At 37.3% G+C, this 12,453-nt stretch overlaps 1 protein-coding gene across 1 annotated transcript in view; it reads left to right on the plus strand.

The window, feature by feature from the left end:
* The first annotated feature begins 866 nt into the window (after window positions 1-866).
* LOC125226406 overlaps window positions 867-12,453 on the plus strand; it is a 39,009-nt gene continuing 27,422 nt past the window's right edge. Inside the window, exon 1 of the mRNA XM_048130384.1 lies at window positions 867-1,107. Coding sequence (XP_047986341.1) covers window positions 949-1,107 — 159 coding nt within the window. The 5' untranslated portion in view covers window positions 867-948. The remainder of the gene's footprint in view (window positions 1,108-12,453) is intronic.

Consider the following 12,453-nt stretch of genomic DNA (forward strand, 5'->3'; position numbering starts at 1 on the left):
GCGATCTAGTGATGTGCGTATACTGTCGAATTAATTTATATCGATAGATCGCCACAAGTTGCGGGCCAAGAGCCGTGACCTACAAATTGCCACCTAATGGCAATTTGTATCCAAGTTGCAGTGGGCTATATCACTACTCTGACATTGACACTTGACACTGACAATTTTGTGCCTGTTTCTGGGTTGATAAGTAACATTGTTATTCAGCGTCAATATTGTTGGACAGGTAATGAACAGCAAAGTATCTGGTTGTATTTTTTCACCTGTCACCAGGTTTATGTTGTAATAAGTTTGTGAGTGAAGCAGGTATTCAGCGAATTCACCCTGTGCAAATTTTCAGGGAGTTAAGTGCGAAAGTGACGCATGGCATGACGCAAAAGATGATAAAACGCCGAGCCGAATATGTCACGGCCGCTAGGTGTCACCTAAAAAATAATGACTAATAAAAATGTTTCCATGATTCTGAATCCCCCGTAAGAGAATGTATTACCTATCTAACTATTCTGTAGCGTAAGAAAAGGAACTAACACTATCGCACTAATTGGAAAGAGAGATGGAGAGAGATGACGACAGTTGCTAAAACTTATTCATTATCTATCGCTCAAATGCGATAAAGAGGCAGCTTTTTTCTTATATAGATTTTGTTTTCGCGGTACTCACGCCGGATGGTAGCTTGCAACTCTGTACTAAACTTTTGCTCTATAATTCACAGACACTCCCTAAAAAATATCGTTACTTTCACTTTATCGACAACTCCCCCATCCCAAAACGATCTCAAAGAAAACATCAACACATTTCCTCGCGCCCGCGCCATACTATCGCGATCGCCGCCCGCGCATGACGTCCTCAAAGTTTTTCTTAAAAAAACACTCGCCACGCCGCCAGCGTCAGAAAATTCCCTGCCAGGTGGTGTCTTGGCGCGACATTAGTGATGATAGTGATGTGAACATGTCTAGTGAGGGCAGCAGCAGGTTGCGGCAGTTCGGATTGTACAAGACGATTGATACGCAGACGGCGGAGTTTCTGAAATTGTCGAGGAAGAGGCAGATAAGGCGAGGATGTGCGTGTGCTGCTGTGTCCACGGCGATTACAGTGACTGTTGTTGTGGTGAGTTTGTGTTGTGATACTTGTGATAAAATGTGGAAAGAATCAAAGGAAATGTGGTTAGCATTAAGTAGAGGATGAAATAACGCGCTGAAAGTATTCGATTCCCTGAAAGTTTATGTTCAAAACTGTCTGTTAGATAAAATTGCACTATGAGTATCTTTAAGAATTTCTTCTTCATATCATAGGTATTTGTAGAGAATAGTTTAAAACATTTTCTGGTGAAATTGATTACGAATTGAATTTTTATGCGTAATTTAATCCGCTACTTTTGATGCTGTTGGTATCTAACATATTAGTTAGATTTTTATGTCTAAATATGGACAGTCGATGTCAAAGAATTTTAAAATGTGATCATAATATTTTACAATATTTTAAAATAGGTAATTAGTTAAAAAGTAAAAAATAACCAATCCCCAATTTTCACCCCCTTTGCCCGATTCTTCGAATTTTGTGAATTTATTAATGGAGTAGCAAGCCATCTAATACATAAACTAATAATTGGGCGTCTACTGCACCTACATAATGTCTTCGACTGAATTTTGGACATCCTATAAAGTTTTCGCTGTGTGCTGTCTATTCCTTTTAATTTTGTGCAATTAATTTAAACACTTCACTAATTAAACTTTTTGTAGCTGCACAGTGTACTTAGAGGCCAAGAAAATACTTTGGAGTTCCGTCTCTTAAGTTAATTACAATGACTTCCACTTAGTTGGCATTTGTAATTGCTGTTCTGGAATCCTAAAAATTGTCTTTGGCCGACATTTCCCGAAGCTTTCTTTCTTACACCTTTTAATTTTATGTTTTCTTATGGTCAGAATAAGGAACGATACCGACTGCAATTTTACTGCATCTATTATGGGAAATGTACGCCGACGGCTCAGTTTTTATATTTACATGTTGCAGTCGGATTACAGTCCTTATCGGTCCGTAGTTTGCCACAAATCGGGTGGTATTTTCTGTATGTGTTCATTTGTCATTTTCTTTAGGTTTTAGTATGTGCCTAATAACTAACTGGGTATGAATATACCCAATGGAGACCACTTTGAGGTTTAGGGGACCTACCCAAAATGACAAAAGCAAAAGATTTTTAGTTTAACAAAAAAAAAAACCAGGGGTTTACAGTTTGGAATTCTTCAAAAAAAAATGTACCTACATACTTTCTAAAGGTTCGGAAACGCGCAAATAACACCTCTGGAATTGCACGCTCATAGACTACGTTGACTTCTCACAATCCGGCCGGCCGTATGCTTGTTTACCACAAAAAAAAGATGTCTCTCAATCAAATCTCAATGAAAATTTTCGACAACTATTTGCATTGTTTCGACTGGGATTTTGTGTTTGTCAAGTTGGCTAGGCGTCTATGTGGGTATTGTCGGACCGCTTGTATACGTGTTTGGTGTTTATAGTGAATGTTTAATAATATCGTTGATTGATATGATAATATAGTCCGATTCTATCGTTGTTTCGGTATGTAGCAGCTGGGAGAACGAGCTATGTTCGGAAAAAACTGAAAAATGAACGTTTTCTGAGAGAAAAGACAAAAAAAAATACGTTTAATAAATAAGTAAATATTAGGTGACACCCTACACAGATCAACTTAGCCCCAAACTAAGCAAAGCTTGTACTATGGGTGCTAAGTGACGATGTACATACTTAAATAGATAAATACATACTTATATACATAGAAAACATCCATAACTCAAGAACAAATATCTGTGCTCAGCTCACCACACAAATAAATGCCCTTACCGGGATTCGAAAAATTCGAGTCACTACCGACCGACTGAGCCAGACCGGTCGTCAAAGTTTAGGGGCATATGATTCGCATTATTGGCTTAGTACAGTCAACAACACACATACACACATTAATGTAGGTACAGTCAACCAATTGGAACCCTAGGCCACTATACAACCATGTCAAGATGACAAGCTGTAAGAGATTTCTTACAATCTGATTTATAACGTCACTATGACATAGTTCTACAGTGGCCTAGGGTTCCAATTGGTTGACTGTACAGGCAATAAAGTTCGGTATACATATTTTTGGCACTTTGTAATCACAGCTGTGTTGTTGACTGTACGGTCATGTGATGCAGAGGGATGAAAGCCTACGAGACAAGTACGGATGAATGTGGCAGGATGAAGTGGGAGATGAAAACAGAAGAAAAGGTGGATAACTGTGTGAGAGATGATATGAGACGAATGCAAGTACTCCCCCCTCCCTCTAACTTTTGAACCACATGTTTAAAAAATATGAAAAAATCACAAAAGTGGAACTTTATTAAAAGACTTTCTAGGAAAATTGTTTTGAACTTGATGGGTTCAGTAGTTTTTGAGAAAAATACGGAAAACTACGGAACCCTACACTGAGCGTGGCCCGACACGCTCTTGGCCGGTTTTTTAAAGTCTATCTTATATTATTCATTACTGTCCAATTAATCAAAAAAAATTTGTACCATATTTTATTACGACTTGAAAACCGCAAAAAAACTTCGTAAAGTATACTTTCACTTAATCAGGCAAAAACAACATTAGCCATGTTAATCTTATAGGTTGTATGTGCATGACGTAAATCGAATTAAACACAAATTTTTCTGACATTTAAGTATGAGGCATAAAGTTCATCATATCAGTGATTGACTCGACATCAAGTTAAGTTACGTTCTATGACGTCACTACATGTTTGACAGCGTTTTCGGTGGCCAAAGTTAAAAAAAATACTACACACATTTTTACTCGAAAATACGTAGCCACCATACACTTTTAATACCCAAAATCTATAAACATTGGTTTCTTATTTTAAATACTACAGGAAATAATCATTTCTTGTGCCAAATTCGATAAGAGTCTAGCCTATTAATATAAACAAACTTAAAAACAATTTAAATGGAGAGAAGAGGTTTCTTGAAACAAAGGTGGTTTTGGTTATCAAAAGAATTGTCAAATATCTATTATTATATGTAGCGAACAATAGACAACAATGCATTATTATTTATGACACCACTTATTATGCCGAAGAATGGTTAATATTCTAGTACGTAAACATTATTTAGGTTTCCTTTTTTGCTGTCTGTTTGTGTGTGTCTGTCTGTCTGTGGCATCGGATCGGAGCTCCCGAACGGATGAACCGATTTCGGTTAAGTTTTTTTTTGTTTGAAAGCTGAATTAGTCGGGAGTGTTCTTAGCCATGTTTCATGAAAATCGGTCCACTGTGTCGGGGGTTTTTTCGGGAGAATCGTAATCCATCAAAAATACTTCTTATTTATAAATATTTTCCAACTATGTGCATGATACATGATAAAACTTAAATCTAACACGTGATAAAACTACGGAACCCTTAAAAGATGTCATCATATTAATGACAAAGCCATAATAGTACATTACGATACAAGTGCGTAAAAAAGGAAGTTCGAAACGAGTGGCGATAAATTAAAACACGACCGAAGGTACAGTACAGATGAACCTCCGAAGTTTCGACCTGGCATATAATGAACCACTTCTCGAACTAGTGCGTAAAAAAAACACCATCTGTACTGAAAAATATATTAATCGTCACACGCACGCTGATTTGTACACGTATTTATTAAAAATAGAAAAATCGCATTCTTAGTTTATGTCCTCATCCATCACTTTACAGAATACCAGTGTGCCTAGCCAACGTCATATTTGCTTGCGCTGCGTAAGCGTGCGTAGCTACGGTCAACCAAATCTTGGCACTAGAAAAGGCGAAATTCAATTTTCCTATGGAAATAAACCTTTGCGCCTACATTTTCAATATTTTTTTAAGTGTTATGGCTTGTTGATGATTGTGTCAACGTCGGGGTTTACGAAGGCACGCGTTTTATGAAGACAAATGGGCAGTGAGCCCCACATTTACGAAATCTTTTTTGGTGCCAAGATTTTTTTTTTTTAATTTATTGCTAAGTAAAAACAAAACACTTAAATCTTACAATAACTTCGCCAAACTGCGGAACAGTTTGTTGGCGAATGAAAAAACACCCGGACTTATATGTACTTACTACTAGCTTATCTAACTTAATTGCTATACACAGGCACCATGATAACGGGTCACCTTGCACGAATATTCCTTACAATGTGACCCATCAACACTGCCCCCGAGTGCATACGAAGTAGGTATATAACTAATGATATGCTTTCAACATTTGATTTTTAATTTTTTTCTTAAAAATATTTTTTGTCATGCAATCCTCTTCAGAGGGTAAGCCGTTCAATATACGCGGTATTAAATATTGCCTTGTTCTTTGGCCATAATAAATACCATTTGGTTGACAGTCTACATTATATAGCCTTCCCTGCATGATTACATGATTGGCGCGACGGTATGTCGCCGCGAGACACATCACACGTCTTCTTCTAGTTGTAAATGACATAAGCACGGGTAGTATTCTCACGGCGACATATTCTAGCGCCAATCACATGCTAATGCTAACCCTGCTACTCTTTTGTAGTGGCGCGATAGACTTAGACTGTGTTTCGATTGTCACGTTGCGTCAACGATTGCCCCCTCGGCTAGGCCGGCAGGCGGAGCAGGCGCGTTCAGGCGAAAAACCACACAACTATTTTCTCTTTTTGAACGTATGTCACAATCAAAAGGAAAATTTATCACGCCAAGAGAGTGTCGAGAAAAGTAGTCATCTTGTAAAGTTCTGCTTGAACAGCATTACACGCACGTTAGGTGGCTGGAAGCTAACACGTTTGATAGCTCAGAGCGTGAAAGTGTTGAACACCAAATTTCTATGAAACAATGACTTGCTAGTTACTGCGCTGCATCAGCGTCCCGAAGTGTACCTTGGCCAGTCGTTCATATCCTGTGTGATCTGATGCTACTCGGTCACTTTAAGGTCACACAGGTCTTTCTGGACCTCATCGATGAAACTATGACGTTGACTAAAATTTTATTTAATCGTATGGCACGAAAATAAGCAAATAACAAGTTTTATACAAACTAGTCAAAAAGAAGGCAACATTTATACAATTGAGCCACTTTGCTGTGTCTGGTGTGAGTTGCAGTATAGGTCTTCTCTAGCCCCAGTGTATGAGTGCAGAAACAAATTTTCTGCACTACGATCCAACAAGAGTTAGCTAGATTTAGACGGATTGCACGCTAAACGTTTTGACGAATTGCAGCTCCGATATACAATATGGAGTCCATTTGTACCATTTAATTGGCACTATTGGCAGATTAATGGGCAGATCTGATCCTTCTTCCGCCTTCTCTTAGGGCCGGTTGCACCAAACCGTCTGTCACCGTTAAAATATTCGTTAAATTTGATTGTATGGGAAGTTCCATAGACCTCTGCTGCGTGACGATGATGTGTCTGTCAAATGTGGTTGATGCAACTGGCCCTTAGTCCCAGTTCTATTTGGGGTAGGGTATCCTTATCCTTATACGGCGGCGCCAGGATGCTCGATTATGGGGTTGGTGATCGAGCTGGGTTATCAAAGGGGTTATTAGGTTCTGGGCTTTCATAATAAATAAAATAAATAAATAAATATTACAGGACATTCTTACACAGATTGACTGAGGCCCACGGTAAGCTCAAGAAGGCTTGAGTTGAGGGTACTCAGACAACGATATATATAATATATAAATACATACATAGAAAACATCCATGACTCAGGAACAAATATCTGTGCTCATCACACAAATAAATGCCCTTACCGGGATTCGAACCCGGGACCGCGGCGCAGCAGGCAGGGTCACTACCGACTGCGCCAGACCGATCGTCATCATCTCATCTCTCTTTTGATGCTGGGCCACCATGTGCTCTTCCTCGTCCCTGGGATTGAGTTGGGATATTTAGGACGGATTTAACTGGGAACTGGCATCAGCAGCGTTAGCTGGAGAGACCCGGGTTCGATTTCCGGCTTCGCCACCAGTCGGGGTCATGGCAGTGTATGGTATCTATTTCAGTTTATAAGTTTCGACTGATTTAGAAACAATTCAATATTTGATCCCTCTTAGCAGCGAAGAAAAAGCTCCTTTAATAGAAAAAGTAAGAAAAGAAGTGAACACCGTGATAAATACTTTTCCCAAAACTGCGACATTTTTCCGCTACATGATTTTAACATTGACCACAATTGTTCGCAAGTTTTACAACTCAACTTTTACCGCATTGTATTCTAATTCAACATTAAGCAACATGCACACTTTCACTAAAATCTTTTGAACCATATTTCCACCAACCGAATTGAAAAACACCTACGTAATTACAGCAACGCACTGTATGTATGGTGTTATTATCAGATCATTATTATACCGTGAATGTATACATTTTTGAATAAAATTAACCTGGTAAGTTCCGGCGTACTTGTACAAGGTACAAATTATACGATTCGGGATAGGAACTACTGATCGAAAGTTTCCAAAATTCTGAAATTTACATATAGGAAAACTTCGGAAATTTTCTATACTTTGTATGGCTAATTGTATGGAGGGAAACTTTCCATTTCATAAATTTAAATTCCCTTTATTTTGAAATTGAAATTTTCGTGAATTTTTCAAGAAATTTAAGATTTTTTATGAAAGTTTCTGCAACTTGCACATCACTAATAGGAACTCATTGGTACGAGCCGGAGTTCGAACCCGCGACCAAAATGAATTTCAAGTCGCACGCTTTTAACCGTAGGCCACCAGTAGGCCTAGCACATGATGGCCGCGGGAGTATGTCGCCGCGAGATAGATGACACGTCTTCTTCTAACTGTATTAATGACATAAGGACGGGTAGTCTATCTCGCGGCGACATACTCCCGCGGCCATCATGTGCTAGGCCTACAGGGTACGTAACCAAATGCATAAATCCTTTCGATACTATATCGTTATAGTTTCAGGGTGGCTAGCCGAATGGCACAATCACTCACGAAACGCTCACGAAACGAAGCGCTAGTAGATATCTATCTCTATCGCGCTTGCGTATTGGCGCGACAGAGCCAGCGGCGTATCGCTTTCGTTTGGCGTCGGAGAAATGCCATTCGGCTACGGGGCCTGGCCTAGCGTAGCGTCAACGATTGTCATTTTGGCTAGGCCGGCAGCGCTTGTATTTTATAGAAACCACTGATATAAATAGTACCTATTACCTATATACACGGTGTAACATGAGGAAACCGAATAATTTTAGCAGCGTATCCTCGTCATATTAGAAGAGTAAAATGTCATATAAACTTTTCTGGATTTCGCCTAGTTTTAGAGTTAAGTATTATACCAATGAGTTCCTATTAGTGATGTGCAAGTTGCAGAAACTTTCATAAAAAATCTTAAATTTCTTGAAAAATTCACGAAAATTTCAATTTCAAAATAAAGGGAATTTAAATTTATGAAATGGAAAGTTTCCCTCCATACAATTAGCCATACAAAGTATAGAAAATTTCCGAAGTTTTCCTATATGTAAATTTCAGAATTTTGGAAACTTTCGATCAGTAGTTCCTATCCCGAATCGTATAATTTGTACCTTGTACAAGTACGCCGGAACTTACCAGGTTAATTTTATTCAAAAATGTATACATTCACGGTATAATAATGATCTGATAATAACACCATACATACAGTGCGTTGCTGTAATTACGTAGGTGTTTTTCAATTCGGTTGGTGGAAATATGGTTCAAAAGATTTTAGTGAAAGTGTGCATGTTGCTTAATGTTGAATTAGAATACAATGCGGTAAAAGTTGAGTTGCAAAACTTGCGAACAATTGTGGTCAATGTTAAAATCATATAGCGGAAAAATGTCGCAGTTTTGGGAAAAGTATTTATCACGGTGTTCACATCTTATCTTTCTATTCATAATTTTTCTATTAAATTAGCTTTTTCTTCGCTGTTAAGAGGGATCAAAGATTGAATTGTTTCTACAGCAGTCGAAACTTATTAGACTGTAGGATCTGATCTGCCATTGCTGTGCTTTGGGTAAGTAGCACAATGTCGAAAATCAAATGTCCGAAGTACGAAATTCCGAAAGACATGATCGAAAATCAAAATTGCTATTGTACGAAATTCCTACAGATGCATGTTCTATGGTTAATTGGCCTATTTTTAGAACGCCGAAAGGAGAATACTACTGCTAATGTACGAAAATACTATCGACATTTTTCCTACGTTTAGTTGACCTAAGTTTAAAATTTATTAATCACGAAATTTCGAAATATGTTTGTCGTATGTCCAAGCAGTCTGTCGAAACATATTAAAATACACCCTTTTCAAGTTTTATTCTAAGCTTGATGTTTATGTCTTATGGGAAATTATTACCGAACCCTACAAGTTCCTACACTGAACATGAAGTAGATATGGTAATTCTCCTCGAAAAATAATCATTAGGATTTTAGAATGTAGCCATTTTAAGAACTAGATACAATACTTTCGAAGTATTGGTGTAAGGCATTTTGGACAAAGGAATATTGACTTTCGAAAATGAGATCGGTCGATTAAAAGTGTAGGACATGCATCTTTAGGAATTTCGTAGGTACATTAGCAATTTTGAGTTTCGATATCATGTCTTTCGGAATTTCGTACTTCGGACATGACTGTGATACCCTCTGCTTTACGGTGGGGCCCTATTATTGACAAAGTAGAGGAAAGCAGGCTTAAGAAATATGGGTAATATAAATTAGCACGTAAGGTTTAACTTAACCGTTAGTGTTAATTTTATGCAATAAACATAACTTTGGCATGTAACAAATTTATAGTGTAATTTTCTAAATCTATCTAATCTATCTGTCTATACTAGTTTTTGCCCGCGACTTCGCTCGCGTTAGAAAGAGAAAAAGTAGATGTCACTTTCCATCCCTTCAACTGAATCCACTTAAAAAAAATCACGTCAATTCGTCGCTCCGTTTTGCCGTGGAAGACGGACAAACAAACAGACACACAAACTTTCCCATTTATAATATTAGTAAGGATAAATTGAAATTGAAACAATGTTATATAATATTTATAGCAGCCAGTGTGGGCGTACCATAAGGGTTGTACATGTACATATATCACAAATGGGTACAGAAAGTAAAGAAAAAAAAACGAATTTTAATTAAGAAAGAGTACTACAAAGTACTCTTAACACGCTGCGTACAAACGCAGCGTGTTATAAAACTTATACATTTTTAAGCAAATCATAATTTTTAAGCAAAATGCTGAGATGCAAAATGTTAAATTTTGCTTTTAATTTAAGATGAGAACAGAAAGAATAATTGAATTTCAGAAGTTTAACCAAAGTGAGACCAAAATACTAAACAACTGCCTTCCTACTTGTTTTGTGATACACATATAATTAACGTTCACTTACTTCCGAACCGCAAAACCAAAAAGCCAGGAAATCAATTACATGCAAGTGTTCTTTACCCAACACATGTACGGAGGAAATTGTGTGTGTAATGACAGTTATAATGACTGCTCTCGCCGCGCGCGCAAGCGTAGCGTAGAATGCGACATTTGAGTTAGTAATATGCGATCTGTGGTTGACTGCTCGAGTTTTACCAAAGACACTCCGTATAGACGGATAAGGTCTAAGAAAAAAACGTACCTCAAAGCCATAGAGAAAAAGGTACGGTGGCCAAGATGGCGTTACACCTTTGGGGAACGCTCGGCTAGATGGCGCTAATATTAATATTTGACATTTTAACACATATCAAGCTAACAATATCCAAATTGTCAAAATTTAAGGTTCAAAAGTTTTAAGCTTGTGTCGAGAGATGGCAGTTTATGCACTGTGATTAGCAGAGGGCGGAATTGCTCATGGCAAAAATCAAACGTCAATAGAGTTGGAATGTTACATTTTATCGACATATTCAGCTATCGATAAATTCAGTCACCTTTTATATTTCTGACTTTAACATTAACCTCTTTGATTAGATTAAAAGTAAATTGAATGACATTTAATTACCATTTCTGTCACTAGTCTTTTTGCAACTAATTCACGTTTGAAAATAATGGTTAATCCAAGACGAAAAACAGCCAACAAATGGATAAAGAAGTATCATTGTCTTACTTACGTCGAAAACAACTCAACAATATATACTGATAATTTCAGTTTAATCGATAGTCGATAAAATTTTACGTTCCAAATCTATTGACGTTTGATTTTTGCCATGAGTAATTCCGCCCTCTGGTGATTAGGTACACAATTTTACTTTGACAGTAACTCTCTATAATACTCGATCCTCTTTGGTTTTACGATACACAAACAGATGAAGGAGCTGTGAAAATTGAGTTGCTTGGAGAGAAAAGGGTCGTGGAAAATACACCATATTTTTATTGAATTCCGTTAAGTTTAAGGGAATGTTCTTTAGATCAAATACAATTAATCTCTATAAGAAACTAGCGCTTTAACTCTTACGGTTTTTGTTTTGACATGCGCCGTCAATCACTTGACACTAACTTGAATATTATCCTTAAGGGTCTCTCACACTGATTAATTCATTTATTATGTATGAAAACAATGAAAAAATTTTTTTCTTGCCAATTTAACTAGAAGTGATATGCTTCCTGACAATGAACCTAACAACGTGTCGAATTTAAGGAAAAACAAAAAAAACACGGTGTATAGCCCAGCGCTGTACACTCTTCTCTTTCCGCGCAGATCGTGTAGCTTAACTTCAAACTTGAGTAAATCCATTCTGCTAGGTTGATTATGTTTCAGATATTTTTTATACAAACCTTAAAGCAGAATGGATTGCATTGGAATTGATTACCCAAGTTTGAAGTTAAATTAATCTAATACATCTTAATATGACTCATGCGCTCGATATGATTGACTCTGACAAAAATTGTTTGCATCTGGTTGAGTGCAAGAGTTTTAATATTTGTCCAGAAAGCAATTGTTAAAATATTTCAGTTTAGCGAAACAGGAATTTTTGTTGAGTAAGTTTCGAGAGGTCATGTTGAGTTGAAGACTGAATTTAAAATACTTTTTTTTATCTTTGGACAATCAGAGTATAATAACAGATTATGGGGGCACAGATAAAATATCTTGGGGTTCTTATGTAAGCATTTAAATAAATATCTATCTACGCTCTCTTCTTGTATAAATAATAATCGTAGATACCGACGACGTTTCGTTCCGCGTTACAGACACTTTAACAATTAAAAGTCATAACAAAGCTAAAATACAACATCTTCGCAGCATCCTCTTAAAACAGTTATAAATATCGTGCGTGATACAAGTTCATTAACCACACAATCTTCATACAGTTTCCCATACAAAACGCGGTGTAAGCAGGCTCATTCATGCGGTACTTATTTACGGGCATTTTCCTTTGATGCTGTCTATTACCGTCTGTGATGACTATGATTAGTTTTAAAGCAACTTATGCCATCGCGCTGTCCCTGTCATACCGTGTTATA

The sequence above is a fragment of the Leguminivora glycinivorella genome, chromosome 5 (assembly GCF_023078275.1).
Source record: "Leguminivora glycinivorella isolate SPB_JAAS2020 chromosome 5, LegGlyc_1.1, whole genome shotgun sequence".
In the NCBI taxonomy this organism is placed as follows: domain Eukaryota; kingdom Metazoa; phylum Arthropoda; class Insecta; order Lepidoptera; family Tortricidae; genus Leguminivora; species Leguminivora glycinivorella.